The sequence below is a fragment of the Dipodomys spectabilis genome, unplaced genomic scaffold (assembly GCF_019054845.1).
Source record: "Dipodomys spectabilis isolate Male_0828 unplaced genomic scaffold, ASM1905484v1 ptg000128l, whole genome shotgun sequence".
NCBI classification, from domain to species: domain Eukaryota; kingdom Metazoa; phylum Chordata; class Mammalia; order Rodentia; family Heteromyidae; genus Dipodomys; species Dipodomys spectabilis.
In genome coordinates, this window is record NW_024870805.1 from 106,510 (window position 1) to 124,787 (window position 18,278).

At 45.9% G+C, this 18,278-nt stretch overlaps 1 protein-coding gene across 1 annotated transcript in view; it reads right to left on the minus strand.

The window, feature by feature from the left end:
• Positions 1-11,005, minus strand: part of LOC122116220 (testis development related protein) — a 32,634-nt gene extending 21,629 nt beyond the window's left edge. Inside the window, exon 1 of the mRNA XM_042689884.1 lies at positions 10,812-11,005. Within this exon, the coding sequence (XP_042545818.1) occupies positions 10,812-10,916 (105 nt within the window). The 5' untranslated portion in view covers positions 10,917-11,005. The remainder of the gene's footprint in view (positions 1-10,811) is intronic.
• Between the last annotated feature and the right edge of the window lie 7,273 nt (positions 11,006-18,278).

Here is an 18,278-nt window from a genome sequence, read left to right on the forward strand (position 1 = left end):
GACACAACCCCTCACCAACACAGCTCCACCTGCCAGACACAACCCTCACCAACACAGCTCCACCTGACAGACACAACCCTCACCAACACAGCTCCACCTGACAGACACAAACCCTCACCAACACAGCTCCACCTGACACAAACCCCTCACCAACACAGCTCCACCTGACAGACACAACCCTCACCAACACAGCTCCACCTGACAGACACAATCCTCACCAACACAGCTCCACCTGACACAGACCCCTCACCAACACAGCTCCACCTGACAGACACAATCCTCACCAACACAGCTCCACCTGACAGACACAGACCCCTCACCAACACAGCTTCACCTGACAGACACAACCCTCACCAACACAGCTCCACCTGACACAGACCCCTCACCAACACAGCTCCACCTGACAGACACAAACCATTCACCAACACAGCTTCACCTGACAGACACAAACCATTCAACAACACAGCTCCACCTGACAGACACAACCCTCACCAGCACAGCTCCACCTCACAGACACAGACCCCTCACCAACACAGCTCCACCTGACAGACACAGACCCCTCACCAACACAGCTCCACCTGATAGACACAGACCCCTCACCAACACAGTTCCACCTGACAGACACAATCCTCACCAACACAGCTCCACCTGACAGACACAATCCTCACCAACACAGCTCCACCTGATAGACACAAACCCCTCACCAACACAGCTCCACCTGACAGACACAACCCTCACCAAGACAGCTCCACCTGACAGACACAGACCCCTCACCAACACAGCTCCACCTGACAGACACAGACCCCTCACCAACACAGTTCCACCTGACAGACACAATCCTCACAACACAGTTCCACCTGACAGACACAACTCTCAACAACACAGCTCCACCTGACAGACACAACCCTCACCAACACAGCTCCGCCTGACACAAACAATCCTCACCAACACAGCTCCACCTGACAGACACAACTCTCACCAACTCAGCTCCAACTGACAGACACAACCCTCACCAACACAGCTCCACCTGACAGACACAATCCTCACCAACACAGCTCCACCTGACAGACACAATCTTCACCAACACAGCTCCACCTGACAGACACAACCCTCACCAACACAGCTCCACCTGACAGATACAACCCTCACCAACACAGCTCCACCTGACAGACACAGACCTCTCACCAACACAGCTCCACCTGACAGACACAACCCTCACCAACACAGCTCCACCTGACAGACACAACCCTCAACAACACAGCTCCACCTGACAGACACAACCCTCAATAACACAGCTCCACCTGACAGACACAACCCTCACCAACACAGCTCCACCTGACAGATACAACCCTCAACAACACAGTTCCACCTGACAGACACAGACCCCTCACCAACACAGCTCCACCTGACAGATACAATCCTCACCAACACAGCTCCACCTGACAGACACAAACCCCTCACCAACACAGCTCCACCTGACAGACACAGACCCCTCACCAACACAGCTCCACCTGACAGACACAACCCTCAACAACACAGCTCCACCTGACAGACACAACCCTCAACAACACAGCTTCACCTGACAGACACAACCCTCAACAACACAGCTCCACCTGACAGACACAATCCTCACCAACACAGCTCCACCTGACACAATCCTCACCAACACAGCTCCACCTGACAGACACAAACCCCTCACCAACACAGCTCTACCTGACAGACACAACCCTCACCAAGACAGCTCCACCTGACAGACACAGACCCCTCACCAAGACAGCTCCACCTGACAGACACAGACCCCTCACCAACACAGTTCCACCTGACAGACACAATCCTCACCAACACAGTTCCACCTGACAGACACAACTCTCAACCACACAGCTCCACCTGACAGACACAATCCTCACCAACACAGTTCCACCTGACAGACACAATCCTCACCAACACAGTTCCACCTGACAGACACAATCCTCACCAACACAGCTCCACCTGACAGACACAACCCTCACCAACACAGCTCCACCTGACAGACACAATCCTCACCAACACAGCTCCACCTGACAGACACAACCCTCACCAACACAGCTCCACCTGACAGACACAACCCTCACCAACACAGCTCCACCTGACAGACACAATCCTCACCAACACAGCTCCACCTGACAGATACAATCCTCACCAACACAGCTCCACCTGACAGACACAACCCTCACCAACACAGCTCCACCTGACAGATACAACCCTCACCAACACAGCTCCACCTGACAGACATAGACCCCTCACCAACACAGCTCCACCTGACAGACACAACCCTCACCAACACAGCTCCACCTGACAGACACAACCGTCACCAAAACAGCTCCACCTGACACAGACCCCTCACCAACACAGCTTCTCAAAAGCCAGCTTCCTTCTCTCTGCTCCTGACCCAATAATTACATAAGAAGGTAGGTTCACAGGGAAGGGTAGGGAGGTGCATAATGCTTATTTTCACTGTGCTCTAGTGCAGCCACTCAGTAACACTAGTTGAATCATTTACCTCCCACAGTAACACCTGTCAATATAGTAAACTCAAGTACAACAAAAAGTTCAAGTATGCTGGGGCTGAGGATGCAGAATACCTGACCTCAATTCCCAGCACCACAGATCAAAAATATATCAAGATGGCCTTTTTTTCCTAGCTCTCTTTCTTTCCCAGCTCTCTTTCCCAGGTCTCTCTCAGGCCTTTCCCAGCAGGTCTAATGAATAAACCTACCCCTTTCCAGAATACCAATAATATATGTATATATATAATATATATATCAAGATGATTGTTATATTACATGCTGTGTCCAAAACATAGTTCTACCAGTGCTTTTGTAAGGTAATAATTGTTGAAATCATCTTTATTTTTTTTAATGAAAAAAGAATATTTGGAAAATGAAGAAAATGAAGATTCAGAAACTTATAACCTGTAAGAGAAACTGATGCAGCAAATTCAAATATTAATTCAAGAAAAAGTATATCCAAATTTCTGTCTGTGGCTATATAATTTCATAGTTACTTAATATCTCTGCTTTTCTCTATTGTAAAACACAGTTGGTTTTTACTATCTGAGGTAGTTATATTAGACAAAGTCTCTAGTAGCCCTCATTGGAATCTAAACTACTAGGTGCTACCTCATCTATTCTTATTTTTTTTCTTTTTCTTTTTTCCATGCCTGGATAGTCTGTCTGGGCCTACAATTTTTTTTGTATTTTGTAAGTTATCTTTTAATACTGTACAAAGAAGGTGCCACTCACCAAAGTAGTTTATGAATACAATGTATCTTGATCAATGTCACCTCTCTCAACATGAAACCTTACTAAAAACAAACAAACAAAAATCCCCGATTTTTTTTTTTGGTCAGTCTTGGGGCTTGAACTCTGGGCCTGGGTCCTGTCCCTGAGCTCTTCAGCTCAAGGCTAGTACTCTACCACTTGAGCCACAGTGCCACTTCCAGTTTTCTGGTGGTTAATTGGAAATAAGAGTCACATGGACTTTCCTACCCAGGCTGGCTTTGAACTGTGATCCTCAGATCTCAGGACAGGGATGAGCCACTGGCGCCTGGCTCCAAGGTTTCTTTTTAAAGGTATCAGTTAGTTTAAAGCTTATTAAATCCTTACACAGAGGCAAGGGTGAGAAACCAGTTTAAACGGTGCCAATGTGGGGTGCATCCACAGCTCTTTCTCCATTATGTACACAAGAAAGGGAGATTTGGGGTTTTTTGGTTATTGTTGTTGTTATTGTTTTTAATGGCCTTATTAAATATACTTTGGCATATCCGTTTAATAACACTAAACCCACAGTCTTTTTCAGGTATTGACACAGAAGGGAGAGGTGTTCCATGAGATAAGTTTCTAAGGTACAGAGAGCTATCCCCAGTGGGAAAGCAAATGTTCTATGGACACACACACACACACACAATCAACAATGCATTTCTTAGAATTGAGGTATGAAGTTATGATCTAACATTTAACATCCAGTCACATTTTATCATATGCATTAGAAACTGAATTTGTTTTTCAGTACTGGGGATTGAACCCTGTTTTCCATTAGCTAGACAAAGTGTTCTAACACTTGAGTCATGTCCCCAGCCCTTTGTTTATGAAATGGAGATCTCCTGACTGCAGATTTTTGTCTGAGTGTCCTCCTTCACTCTCTAAGCTGGAATTACTACTTATATACCACCAGGTCCTATAACAATTTTATAAATTAAGTATTAAACTCATTAAAACTTGTCTCTAAAGGCAAACACAAAGGGGATTCAAATAGGGAAAGATGAGGTAAAACCCCCTCTCTTTGCAGATGACATGGTCTTGTATTTAAAGAATCCCACAGACTCCACTCCCAAATTACTCAAGCTGATTCAAAACTTTGGCAAAGTAACAGGGTATAAAATGAACCCTCAAAAATCAATGGCTTTCTGTATGACAATAATGAGAAAAGCGTGGCTGAAATTAGGAAAGCACCTCCATTCGTAATAGCCCCACAAAAAATAAAATACCTAGGAATTAATTTAACCAAAAAAGTGAAGGACCTCTATGATGAAAACTTTGAAAACCTGACAAAGAAAATCAAAACAGAATTTAGAAAGCGGCAAAAACTCCCATGCTCCTGGATTGGAAGGATCAACATCGTGAAAATGGCAATACTTCCCAAGGATATCTGCAAATTCAATGCGATACCTATCAATATTCCAATCTCATTATTCAAGATAATAGAAGAGGCAATCCAAAAATTCATATGAAACAATAAAAGACCCCGAATAGCAAAAATGATCCTTAACAGAAAGAACAGTGCTGGAGGAATATCAATACCAAATGTCAAACTCTACTACAAAGCCATAGTAATCAAAACAACTAAAACAGTAATCAAGAACAGACCTATTGAACAATGGAATAGAATTGAAAACCCAGAAATGAACCTACAGACCTATAGTCATCTAATCTTCGATAAGGGAGCTAAAAGGAATAGAATGGAAGAAAGACAGCCTCTTCAGTAAATGGTGCTGGCAAAATTGGTTAATCACTTGTAGAAAACTAAAGCTAGATCCTTATATATCACCCTGCACCAGAATCAACTCCAAATGGATCAAAGACCTCACAGTCAAAGCAGACACTCTGAAACCGTTACAGGATGGAATAGGAGAGACCCGAGGTCTCCTTGGCACAGGCACAACTTTTCTTGATAGAGACCCAGAAACACAACAAATCAAAGAAAGGTTGGACAAATGGGATTGCATGAAATTACAGAACTTCTGCATAGCAAAGGACATAGATAGCAAGATCAATAGAAAGCCCACGGATTGAGAGAAGATCTTCACTAGCCATACAACAGACAAGGGTCTCATATCTAAAATATACCCAGAACTCAAAAATTTAAATACCCCAACAACAAATTCTCAAAGAAACAACTGCCCAATAAATAAGTGGGCTAAAGACTTACAGAGAAACTTCTCTGAAGAAAGAAGGATGGCCAATAGACACATGAAGAAATGCTCAACCTTTCTACCCATAAAAGAAATGCAAATCAAAACAACATTGAGTTAGAATGGCTATAATCAAGAACTCTAATAACAACGGATGATGGAGGGGATGTGGACAGAAGAGAACCTTACTTCATTGTTGGTGGAAGTGTAAACTTGTTCAAACACTTTGGAAAGCAGTATGGAGGTTCCTCAAAAGACTCCACATAGAGTTCCCCTATGACCCAGCAATCCCACTTTTGGGCATTTACCCAAATGATCACAAACAAGACCACACTAAAGCTACCAGCACAACTATGTTTATTGCAGCATTATTTACCATAGCTAAGATATGGAACCAACCCAGATGCCCATCAGTAGATGAATGGATCAAAAAAATGTGGTATATATACACAATGGAATTCTATGCCTCCATCAGAAAGAATGACAATGTCCCCTTTGTTAGGAAATGAAAAGACTTGGAAAAAATTATATTAAGTGAAGTAAGCTAGGCCCAAAGAAACATAGGTCCCATGGTTTCCCTTATTTGCAATAACTAGTATATGTCTGAGACAAGCAGAAAAGGTCAGATAAGTTGATGTTAGGTGAAAGGAACTTCAAGAGAAGTATTCAAATGTTTTTGCTTTCGTGCGATTGTTTCTAACATATTTATAGGATGATTTCTTTGTTGCTTTGTATGTCCCTCCCCCACAGCATAACCTCTGCTTTCACTGTATTTGATATTGGTATAACTTGTGGAGAGGAAGGGCAAAAACAAATCGTTATGTCGAAAAATGAACTTTGCAGCTTTGTCTGGGGGTTGGGGTGGGGGAATGGGGAGGGGAAGATGGGAAGGGATGGGAAGGGGAAACAAAGGAGGAGGAGGTAACAATGCTTGATAAGAAATGTACTCATTATCTTGCCCATGTAATTATAACCCCTCAGTAGTGTATTTTCACAATAAAAAAAAATACAGAAGAAAAAAAATAATTTAAAAAACCTGTCTCTTCTTGTTAAATGATTGCAACAATTGTTCTCCCTATAAACCTCACTATCAGTCTGGCCCTGGTGGCTCACACCTGTGATCCACTTTGGAGGCTGAGATCTGAGGATCTACTTTCAAAGGCTGCCCCAGCCTGGGCAGACAAATCCAAGGACTCTTACCTTCAGTTAATTAGCAAAAGACTAGAAGTTGAGATGTGGCTCAAGTGGTACAGCACCAACCTTGAGCAGAAAAAGCCAAGTGAGAGTGTAAGGCCCCGAGTTCAAGCCCAGTACTGGCATTAAGATAAACTTGTTATATTTTAATATAAAATAGATGTACATTTGTACCCAAAAGGGCAACTGAGTCAAAACGAAGCATAAAGAGATTTACCTCTTGGGAAGGTGGCTCAGTGGTAGAGCACTTGCCTTGCATGCCTGAGGCCCTGGATTCAACTCCTCAGCACCACATAAGCAAAAAGAAAAAAGCCGGAAGTGGCATTGTGGCTCAAGTGGTAGAGCGCTAGCCTTGAGCTCAAGAGCTGAGGGACAGCACCCAGGCCCAGAGTTCAGGCCCCACGATTGGACCCCCCCCCCAAAAAAAAAAGAAAGAAAAGATTTACCTCTTATTGCGTGAAAACTATTTTGGAAACAGCTAAGTGTCCCTTAGTTCTGGAACAACTCATGTTTCAACCTTATTAAAACCTAATATTAAACTACTTTTTTAAAATAAAAAATTTTACAGCAGATCATAGACAGACTAGTTGTAAAGAAGGGCAGGAAGGATATGATGTGCACTGTACATTCTCTAGACTCAGCAGGACACTGAGCTGATTCTGTTTCCAGAAGTAAGGAGAACAAAATGATCAAAACAGATTTGAGACCTTCTTTCTAGTATGGCAGAAAATTTAGCAGACTCATTCAATCATATACTGATTTCTACCTTTCTCAACTTTAAAATGAAATTCTGTAGCAGACGTCATGAATTTTAAAATTAGTTCTAACAGAAGCAAATTTTGGGATAAAGATTACTGCTCCTTATGAATTTTTTCTTTTCTTTCCTTTTTAATTTTTCTTGGCCTTAAGACAGAATCTCACTGTAGCCCAGGCTGGCCTTGAACTTATAGTTCTACTGCCTCCATCTCCAAGCACCTTGTGGTGTTTCCAGCCCACTATTTTTACAGCAACATGTTTGAACACATTATCCTACAGAAATTCTTAGTAAAGTAACAAAAAAAGGTGAAAATCTCTACTAGAAGAACATACAAGAGAAAACCTAGAAGCCCATAGGTATGGCAGTGGAATTTTAAATATAATAAAACCAAAGTCATGATGTCTAAAAGTAATTAATGGGTAAGCTGGGCATCTTTGTATGAAGAACTTCTGCTCTGTCAACAATACCATGCAGAGAATTAGAAGACAAGCCACAGGCTTGTAGAAAATACTTGAGGAGACACTTCTGATCAGGGATCATCCAATTACTATACAAAGAACTCTTGAAACACAGCAATACAACAATACTGAAAAATGGGGCAGACATTAAAAGATACCTCACCAAAGAAGACATACTGATGGCACGCATCTCATGAAAAGGCAGTTAAAACAAAAAGGCAGCAGCACATATCTATCAAAATAGCCAAAATACAGACAGTGCAACACTAAACTCAAGGAAGACATGGAATAATAGTAACCCTCAATAATTCTCAATAGGAATGAAAAATACTGAGTACCATGAAGAACAGTCTGACAGTTTCTTACAAAACAACACATTCTCACCGTATGATTTAGTAATCACATCCTTGCTATTTACCCAAATGAAACCCACACTGAATGTTTATAGCAGATTCAATTATAATTATCAACACTTAGACACAACTGAGATGTCCTTCAGAAGTGAACCGATGAAGAGTGGTCCATCCAGAAAAAGAAGTATTATTTATCATTAACAACAAATAAGCTACTGAGTCATAAAAAGACATGAAGAACATCTATAATACTGGTTGAAAGAAACTAATCTAAATGATCTGTCAAATGGAAGTTCAGGTAGTAACTACACTTAACTGCTTAGGATAATCAACTTCAATTTCTGTGAGTTGGCAATGACCTTAAACTTACATGTATGGTAAACTATGACCTTGAGCCCTACAGTTTTGCAAACACTAGACTGTGAAGACAGGAATAAGAAAAGTGAGGGGTGAGTGGGCAGAGGGGTAGGGCAGTGTAACTGCCGGTGTAATACCGAATGGTGGATAAGTGCCACTACCCAGCTGTCCAAACCCACAGAGAGTACACCACCACCAAGAGTGAAGACTAATGTGGATTCTTAGGGTATAAACACATGGCTATGTAGGTTCATCCATTTATAATAAGTGTGCTGTTCTGGAAGACGTTAAGTGTGGAGACTAGAGGAAGCCAGGAGTGTATGGCAGCTGCTTTTATCTGCTTGTTATCTAAATCTATATACCTTAAAAAATAGTCTGTTAATTTTTTTTTATCTGGGTGCAGGTGGCTCGGGCCTGTAATCCTAGCTACTCCAGGAGGCTGAGATCTGAGGACCATGGCTCAAAGCCAACCTGGGTAGGAAAGTCCATGAGATTATCTCCAAGTACCCTTCAAAAAACTAGAAGTGGAGCTGTGGCTCAAGAGCACTAGGCTTGAGCAAAAAGGCTCAAGAACATGTCCCAGGCCCTGGGTTTAAGACCCAAGATCAGCACATACACATGGGTAAACCAAAGTGTGTCACCAATGCCTGAAGCAGAGTCATGCGGCTAGCTATGCCAGACGTGCTGGAGTGAAAACTAAAGCGAGGGACATACAAAGCAACAAAGAAACCATCTTACAAATCTGTTAGAAACAATCACAAGGAAGAAAAACGTTTGAGTCCTTATCTTGGGGTTCATTTTGCCTCACATCAACTTATCTGACCTTTTCTGCTTGACTCAGACATATACTGGTTATTGCAAATAAGGGCAACCATGGGACCTGTGTTTCTTTGGGCCTGGCTTACTTCACTTGTTTCCAATTTCCATTTCCTAACAAATGGGGCGATGTCATTCTTTCTGATGGAGGCACAGATTCCATTGTGTATATATACCACATTTTCTTGATCCATTCACTCCTGCTTTCACTGTATTTGATGTTGGTATAATTTGTGGAGGGGAAGGGAAAAAACAAATCGTTTAAGTAGGGATACTGGTGGACCCATTGCAGCTACGAGATGTGCAAGTCGCTCTGTCGAAAACCAACTTTACAGCTTTGGCGTGGGGGGGGGGGCACCGTGCTTGATAAATAAGGGATGCGCTCATGACCTTGCCCCTGTGATCGTCACCCTCGGTATGGTGTTTTCACCATGCAAAAACTGAAGGAAAAAGAAAAAGAAAACTAAAGGGGAAGGGAGCTGCTCTGCGGAACCTACCCCACGCGGGGCCCGGGCGACGGCACGGCTGGCCCCGAGCGGCCGGCGCGCTCCTCCGCGGATCTCCCCGCCCAGGCCGCGGGCTGCGGGAGGCGCACCGCATGCGAGGGCAGCGGGCTGCAGCCCCGCAGAGCAGCCGAGCGCTGGGGGGGGGGGGGGGGGGTCTTCTGACCGTCAGACCAACAGACAGACAGGCCGACAGACAGACAGACCGAGGTGGTCCTGGCGGTCGGACGGTTTCTCAAACAAGACAAGAAGGCTGGCTTCGGACCCGGGTCCAGTGCGCACGCGAGGACGCCCGGCTCCGGGAGGGCGGGGAGGGCGCCGGGTCCGCGGGTCCGCGGGGGTCCCCCGGGTCCGCGGAGGTACGCCGGGTCCGCGGAGGTCCGCGGGGGTCCGCCGGGTCCGCGGAGGTACGCCGGGTCCGCGGGGGTCCGCCGGGTCCGCGGAGGTCCGCGGGGGTCCCCCGGGTCCGCGGGGGTCCGCGGGGGTCCGCCGGGTCCGCCGGGTCCGCGGGGGTCCCCCGGGTCCGCGGAGGTCCGCCGGGTCCGCGGGGTCCCCCGGGTCCGCGGAGGTCCGCCGGGTCCGCGGGGGTCCGCCGGGTCCGCGGGGGTCCCCCGGGTCCGCCGGGTCCGCGGGGGTCCGCCGGGTCCGCGGGGGCTCTTGCTAATGGACGCTCCAGACGTCTCCCTTCTCCCCTCCCCCCCCCCGCTCCCGGCCAACCGCGCAAGGACCGGACCTCGCCAGGCCTCGCGGGCTCGCGCCGCCGCCGCCGCCGCCGCGCCCGGCCCCGCGGTGCAGGGCTTGGCGGTCCTGTCCCCCGGAGGCGCCCGCAGGCCCGGGGCCGGCGCCCGCGGGTCAGGGTTCCGACTCCGCGCCGGCCCCCGCGGCGCCCGGCCTCACCTGCGCGCCCGCGGCCCGCTCCCTCACCTGCACCGGGGCGCCGGCGGTCGCGGGTGGCGGCGGCCCGCGCGCGCCGTCCTCCTCCTCCGGGGGCTCGTCCAGAAGCACCCGGCTCCGGCTCAGCTTCCACATGGCGGCGGGCCCAGGGGACCGCGCGTCCTCCGGCCCACGCCAGCCGCTGACCTCCGACGGACGCCGGCCAGCGAGGCCGGCCCACGGGACTCCCCAGGGGCGGCGAAGCGAGCGGGGCGGGCACGGAGGCCCGCTCCTCCATAACCCCGTCCTCGCCTGGCCCCGCCCTCCGCTCGCCACGCCCTCTCCATGGCCCCGCCCTCCCCAGCTTGCCGCTCCTTATCCTGTCCTCCGCTCGGCCCCGCCCTCCACTCGCCCGGCCCTCCCCGGAGCTTGGTGCTCCATAACTCCTCCCTGTCCCCGCCCCTCCCTTAACCCCGCCCTCCCAGAGCTTGCCGCTCCTTATGCTCTCCTCCGCCCTCCCTCCTGGCCCCGCCCTCCACTCGCCCCACTCTGCCCTGAGTTTGGGGCTCCACAACTCCGCCCTCCGGTCTGGCCCCGCCCCTACCCATCACGCCCCGGCCACAATCCCACCCACACCCTGAGCTTGCATTTCCATAACCCCGCCCTTCCGACTGGACCCGCCCCATCCTATACCCCTTCCCTCCTGGTTCCGCCCCTTGACCCGCTCAACCTGACCCTCCTACTGAGCTTGCTCCGCCCCTCCCGCCCGGCCCAGCTTCCTCGGCCTGGCCCACAATCCCTCTCCCCCTGCGAAGCTCAGGTTTGGCCAGACCACCCTAGGCGGAACGCTGTTTCTTCTCTTGACCCGGTCTGTCCTCCCAGCACCTCCAGCCCCTCCCAGTCCAGGCACCGGACCCCGCACGTGGCCCTGATTCCCCGCCCCCAGACACCCGGGAACCCTCCAATCAGAGATTTTTCTGCCCACGTTCCCCAGCTGCCCTCGCCCTGCCCGGCCTGAGGGGCGCGGCCTGTGGTCGGGCCCTTCGGGGTCATGGGGCAGTGCTGGCCCCTGGAGCCACAAGTAGGCGGCATCAACGCTGACTCCCAAGGGTCTGTGTAGTCGGGACCCTGAGGCGATCAGACGGGCGCAGCCACTGCCAGAGGGAGGAGTCGGGTCACTGGCGGCTTCCGCGCCTGGATGGCAGGCGATGGACGTGAAGCGCCATCGAGGGAGAGCAGCGAGGTCTGTGGATATCCATCTCTGTGTAGAGGAGGAGGGTCACAGCTGGATAAACCTGCAGGGCCCCACGTGGCAATGGGGCTCTTGATGTTTGCGGGACCTCTTCTGAGATTTTTCTAGGCTTTGCCAGCCTGTCGTGGATGATCTAGACCGGATGCACAGTGCCCCCCCCCCCCGACTTCTCCTGCAGAATCTGGTGCCACTCATCCTGAGGTAGGGCTCCAGACGGACCTAAGGGCTTTTCAATGATGGGTATGAGTCTGCCAGTGTCACCAACGTTAGCAGCTTCAAAGGACAAAAGGACTCAAGTCCAGCCTCAGAAGAGGACACAGGAAAATCCCCAAAAGATGACAATCCCACCCTAAAGGGGAACTGCAAATCAGTTTTTCCCACCTATCTGAAAGCATAGTAAACATCGCCAAAGCCTGTGCAAGTCCGGGAGGGGTGGGGCTAACCTTCACCTGCCACAGGTAGCTGTAGATGTGGTACAAACTTTTGGAAGGTGATTTGTTCATTTTTTTGTCAAATTTCTATGTGCATACACTTCCCACCCAGAAAATTACCTTCTAGATAGCAACTTTACTTGATAAACCTCCACCCTACTTATATTTTCAAAGCACATATTGAGGAAAGGATCCAGAACTGTAAAAAGTTTCTAAGTATGATGATTCTACTTCTTTGTAAAAATAACAATAAACAAAGCACACTTAGGGGTTTTCCAGGAGTGACTTGCAGCAAAACTCTTTTCTTTCTTTCCTTTTTTATTGGTTGGTCATGGAGCTTGAACTCTGGGCCTGGGCGCTGTGCCTCAGCTCTTCAACTCTACCACTTGAGCCACAGTGCCACTTCCAGCTTTTTTTGTTTATGTGGTGCTGTGGAATAAAACCCAAGGCCTCATGCATGCAAGGTAAACACTCTACCACTGAGCCACCTTCCCAGCCCCACAAAACTCCTTTAATAAGAAGGACCCTTGAGTTACCTTTGAGAGTCAAGTAGGTAATGACCTGCCTGACAGGCCCAAGGCTTGGGGAGGGATGCCTCTAGGGAACCTGGGCACAAGATCCAGGAAGAGGAGCTGAGTGGGAAAACCAAATATAAATATCAGCAGGCAACCCATAGAACAAGGCAGAGCCAGCCACCTACCATTTCCTATCCTTCCTGAATACAAACTGAACCCACTAAGCTAACAGTATGTAAAGTCTAATAAAAGCACAGGACATACTAAACAGTATGCCAGCCAGCATTGCTAAACTTAGGGATTTCTTTACATACTATTTAAGAACACTGCAAGTTTACATAGTATATATGCACCTTTTCAAGCAAGTTGTGATAGGCCTAACCTAGCTGGGACAGCGTAGAGATTGTAGTTCATAATGAAATGGCAGCCACAGGGTGCTGATCAAATAAACACAGTGCAAGCACAAACAGGACACAAGACAATGCCAGGGTCCAAACACAGCCCATTGAAAGATGCTGAAAGTAAGACATGGAAACTGGCCCAGAACACTCCAAAGAGCCATGTGGACCCACGTTCACGTACAGGACAGCACAGACTTTTCTATCAGGCTTCCACTCTTAGGAGCTGTCAGAATCTGCACAGTAAGTAAACTAAACCCTTGCAAATGTGGGCAAATGTGGTGGAACAAACCTTGGGAGACATGGAGGAAGGCCAGGCCTGGCACCCCAAAGAGCCAGATTCTAGAGTACCTTAAACACCAGTATGAGTTAATCTGATGAGGAAGTTTAGACATAAAAGGCAAGAGGTAAAAGCCAGCTGCTTGCTTGCCTGGTATAAATAGGAGAGGAAGGATGGAAGGAGCTAGCAAGAAAGCTAAGATGATGGAATCCTGTGAACAACTTCTCCCAATTTTTATGAATTGGATGTAGTTCATTTACTCTCTCCTCTGTTTTTCACTATGAAGTCATGTTAAAGTTTGTGAGAGGCATACTTTATACAATTAAGTGGCATAAAAACACTAACCTTACCCACAGAAATTTATTTCTGAATCCAATCTTGGAGAAAGAAACTTTCATTTCCTGAACCTTCAGCGGAAGCTGCTAATTTTAGGCCGACCTGTACTCATTGGCTAAGTTGGCCTTTGAAAACTTCACTGGGGCAGAAATATTGTACTCAATAAAAATAAAATGCAACATCTCTTTAAGAATTAAAAATTCAGAAGGCTTAGAGAAAATTTTACTGGAAAAATTAATTTTAAATGAGAGTAAGGTTTGAGTATCATTGAGCTTTCTAGCAACTAAAGCTATTTCAAAATGAAATGATCTGTCTTGGGGACAGGAGATTTCCATTCCTGGGAAGGCAGTCTTTATCATGCTTCCTACTTTGGGCTCTTGTTATTCCAGTGAGTTGGTCCTGGTACACCCAGGGCACATTCCTGGACTCTTGTGAGCCAGAAGGTCAGGTGTTCCCCAGGGATGAGTTTCCTGTCATGTCCTCCCAAGTCAAGAGAGGCTGATGCAGATGTGGCCGCTGCACTCAGTCAGGTCTCTCATGTCTCATGTCTTCTGTATCATCTGTCAGCATTAAGATCAATGCACTTTCAAAAAATCATATACCACGATCAAATAGGATTCATTTCAGGGATGCAAAGCTGGTTAAATATAGGCAAATCAATTAATATAATTCATCACATTGGGACTGGGAAGTTGGCTCAGTCGTAGAGCACTTGCCTTGCAGGCATGAGGCCCTGGGTTCGATTCCTCAGCACCACATAAGCAAAAAGAAAAAAGCTGGAAGTGGCGCTGTGGCTCAAGTGGTAGAGCGCTAGCCTTGAGCTGAAGAGCTGAGGGACAGTGCCCAGGCCCAGAGTTCAGGTCCCACAACCAGACCCCCCCCCCCAAAAAGGAAAAAATAATAATTCATCACATCAACAAGAGCAAGGATAAGCACCACATGGGTATCTCAATAGATGCAGAAAAAGCATTTGACAAGATCCAACACCCATTAATGATGAAGGTTCTGGAAAAATTAGGAATCCATGGAACATTCCTCAATAAAATAAAGGCTGTTTATAACAAACCTACAGCCAGCATTATACTTAATGGTAAAAAACCAAAGCCATTTCCTCAACTCAGGAATGAGACAAGGATGTCCACTTTCTCCACTACTCTTCAATGTAATATTAGAATGCCTAGCAACAGCAATAAGACAAGATGAAAAAATAAGGGGATTCAAATAGGGAAAGGAGAAGTAAAACTCTCCCTCTTTGCAGATGACATGATCTTATATTTAAAGAATCCCACATACTCCACTCCCAAATTACTCAAGCTGATTCAAACTTTGGCAAAGTAGCAGGATATAAAATGAACCCTCAAAAATCAATGGCTTTTCTGTATGACAACAATGAGAAAAGTGTGGCTGAAATTAGGAAAGCACCTCCATTCGTAATAGCCCCACAAAAAATAAAATACCTAGGAATTAATTTAACCAAAAAAGTGAAGGACCTCTATGATGAAAACTTTAAAAACCTGACAAAGAAAATCAAAACAGAATTTAGAAAGCGGCAAAAACTCCCATGCTCCTGGATTGGAAGGATCAACATCGTGAAAATGGCAATACTTCCCAAGGATATCTGCAAATTCAATGCGATACCTATCAATATTCCAATCTCATTATTCAAGATAATAGAAGAGGCAATCCAAAAATTCATATGAAACAATAAAAGACCCCGAATAGCAAAAATGATCCTTAACAGAAAGAACAGTGCTGGAGGAATATCAATACCAAATGTCAAACTCTACTACAAAGCCATAGTAATCAAAACAGCTAAAACAGTAATCAAGAACAGACCTATTGAACAATGGAATAGAATTGAAAACCCAGAAATGAACCTACAGACCTATAGCCATCTAATCTTCGATAAGGGAGCTAAAAAAATAGAATAGAAGAAAGACAGCCTCTTCAGTAAATGGTGCTGGCAAAATTGGTTAATCACTTGTAGAAAACTAATGCTAGATCCTTATATATCACCCTGCACCAGAATCAACTCCAAATGGATCAAAGACCTCACAGTCAAAGCAGACACTCTGAAACCGTTACAGGATGGAATAGGAGAGACCCGAGGTCTCCTTGGCACAGGCACAAATTTTTTTGATAGAGATCCAGAAACACAACAAATCAAAGAAAGGTTGGACAAATGGGATTGCATGAAATTGCAGAGCTTCTGCATAGCAAAGGACATAGATAGCAAGATCAATAGAAAGCCCACGGATTGGGAGAAGATCTTCACTAGCCATACAACGGACAAGGGTCTCATATCTAAAATATACCTGGAACTCAAAAATTTAAATACCCCAACAACAAATTCTCAAAGAAACAACTGCCCAATAAATAAGTGGGCTAAAGACTTACAGAGAAACTTCTCTGAAGAGGAAAGAAGGATGGCCAATAGACACATGAAGAAATGCTCAACCTCTCTACCCATAAAAGAAATGCAAATCAAAACAACATTGAGATATTACCTCACCCTGGTTAGAATGGCTATAATCAAGAACTCTAATAACAACAGATGCTGGAGGGGATGTGGACAGAAGGGAACCTTACTGCATTTTTGGTGGGAGTGTAAAATTGTTCAACCACTTTGGAAAGTAGTATGGAGTTTCCTCAAAAGACTCCACATAGAGCTCCCCTATGGCCCAGCAATCCCACTTTTGGGCATTTACCCAAATGATCACAAACAAGACCACACTAAAGCTACCAGCACAACTATGTTTATTGCAGCATTATTTACCATAGCTAAAATATGGAACCAACCCAGATGCCCATCAGTAGATGAATGGATCAAAAAAAAAATGTGGTATATATACACAATGGAATTCTATGCCTCCATCAGAAAGAATGACATTGTCCCCTTTGTTAGGAAATGGAAAGACTTGGAAAAAATTATATTAAATGAAGTAAGCTAGGTCCAAAGAAACATAGGTCCCATGGTTTCCCTTATTTGCAATAACTAGTATATGTCTGAGTCAAGCAGAAAAGGTCAGATAAGTTGATGTTAGAGAAATGAACCCCAAGGTAAGTTTTTTTCTTTCATGTGATTACTTCTAACATATTTATAGGATGATTTCTTTGTTGCTTTGTATTTCCCTCCCACATGATATAATCCCCTGCTTTCACTGTATTTGATATAGGTATAACTTGTGGAGAGGAAGGGAAAAAACAAATTGTTTAACTAGGAATACAGGTGGACCCATTGCAACAATGAGATATACAAGTCGTTATGTCAGAAAAACAAACTTTACAACTTTGGTGGGGGAGGGGGAAGGGGTAAGGATTGGGTGGGGGGGTGGGGGATATGGGAAGGGATGGGAAGGGGAAACTAAGGTGGAGGCAACAATACTTGATAACAAATGTACTCATTATCTTGCCCATGTAATTGTAACCCCCCGTACGGTACTTTCACAATTAAAAAAAAAACAAGATCAATGCACTTGGTGGCAGCCTTTTACTTCCTGAGAATAAAATTGGTATTTAATAATTCCTCCACAAAATTTCTCTCCATACTGCTCACTAGGTATAATCTTATATATGATACATACCTAGCATGCTTTATATAGCAATGTACTCAAACATGTTTTGAATTTGTAAGAAATTTGCTGCCCTATATGACATAACTTGTACTTTGCACACATGAGGAATTTACAATAAATTGAAATATGATTGATGTGTTCTGATTTATTCCTCTAATTTTTCATATTAAAACCCCATTAAAGTTGGGTGCTATTGGCTCATGCCTATAACCCTAGCTACTCAGGAGGCTGGTATCTAAAGAATCCTGGTTCAAACCAGCCTAGGCAGGAAAGTCACTGAGACTCTTATCTCCAATTAATCACAGAAAATGCCAGAAGTGGCCCTGTGGCTCAAGTAGTAGAGCACTAGCCTTGAGCAAAAGGAGCCTAGGGACAGCGCCCAGGCCCAGAGTTCAAGCACCAGAACTGGGGGAAAAAAATTGTAACCTATCCAAATATATACATAATGATAGTATATATAAGTTCATATTCCTGCAATTTGAAATAATGAATACTATGTATTTTAATAACTGCTTCTAGATTTAAAAAATTGTTTTGTTTTTTACTTTTCTACAGTTCAGTGGTAGTATACTCTAGCATGAGGAAGAGGCCCTTGGCTCCACCCCAAGCGGAGGGGCTAATGATTTTGTTTTTGAACTCTGGGCCTGGGCGCTGTCCCTCAGCTCTTCAGCTCAAGGCTAGCCCTCTACCAGTTGAGTGACAGTGCCACTTTGGTTTTCTGAGTGGTTTAT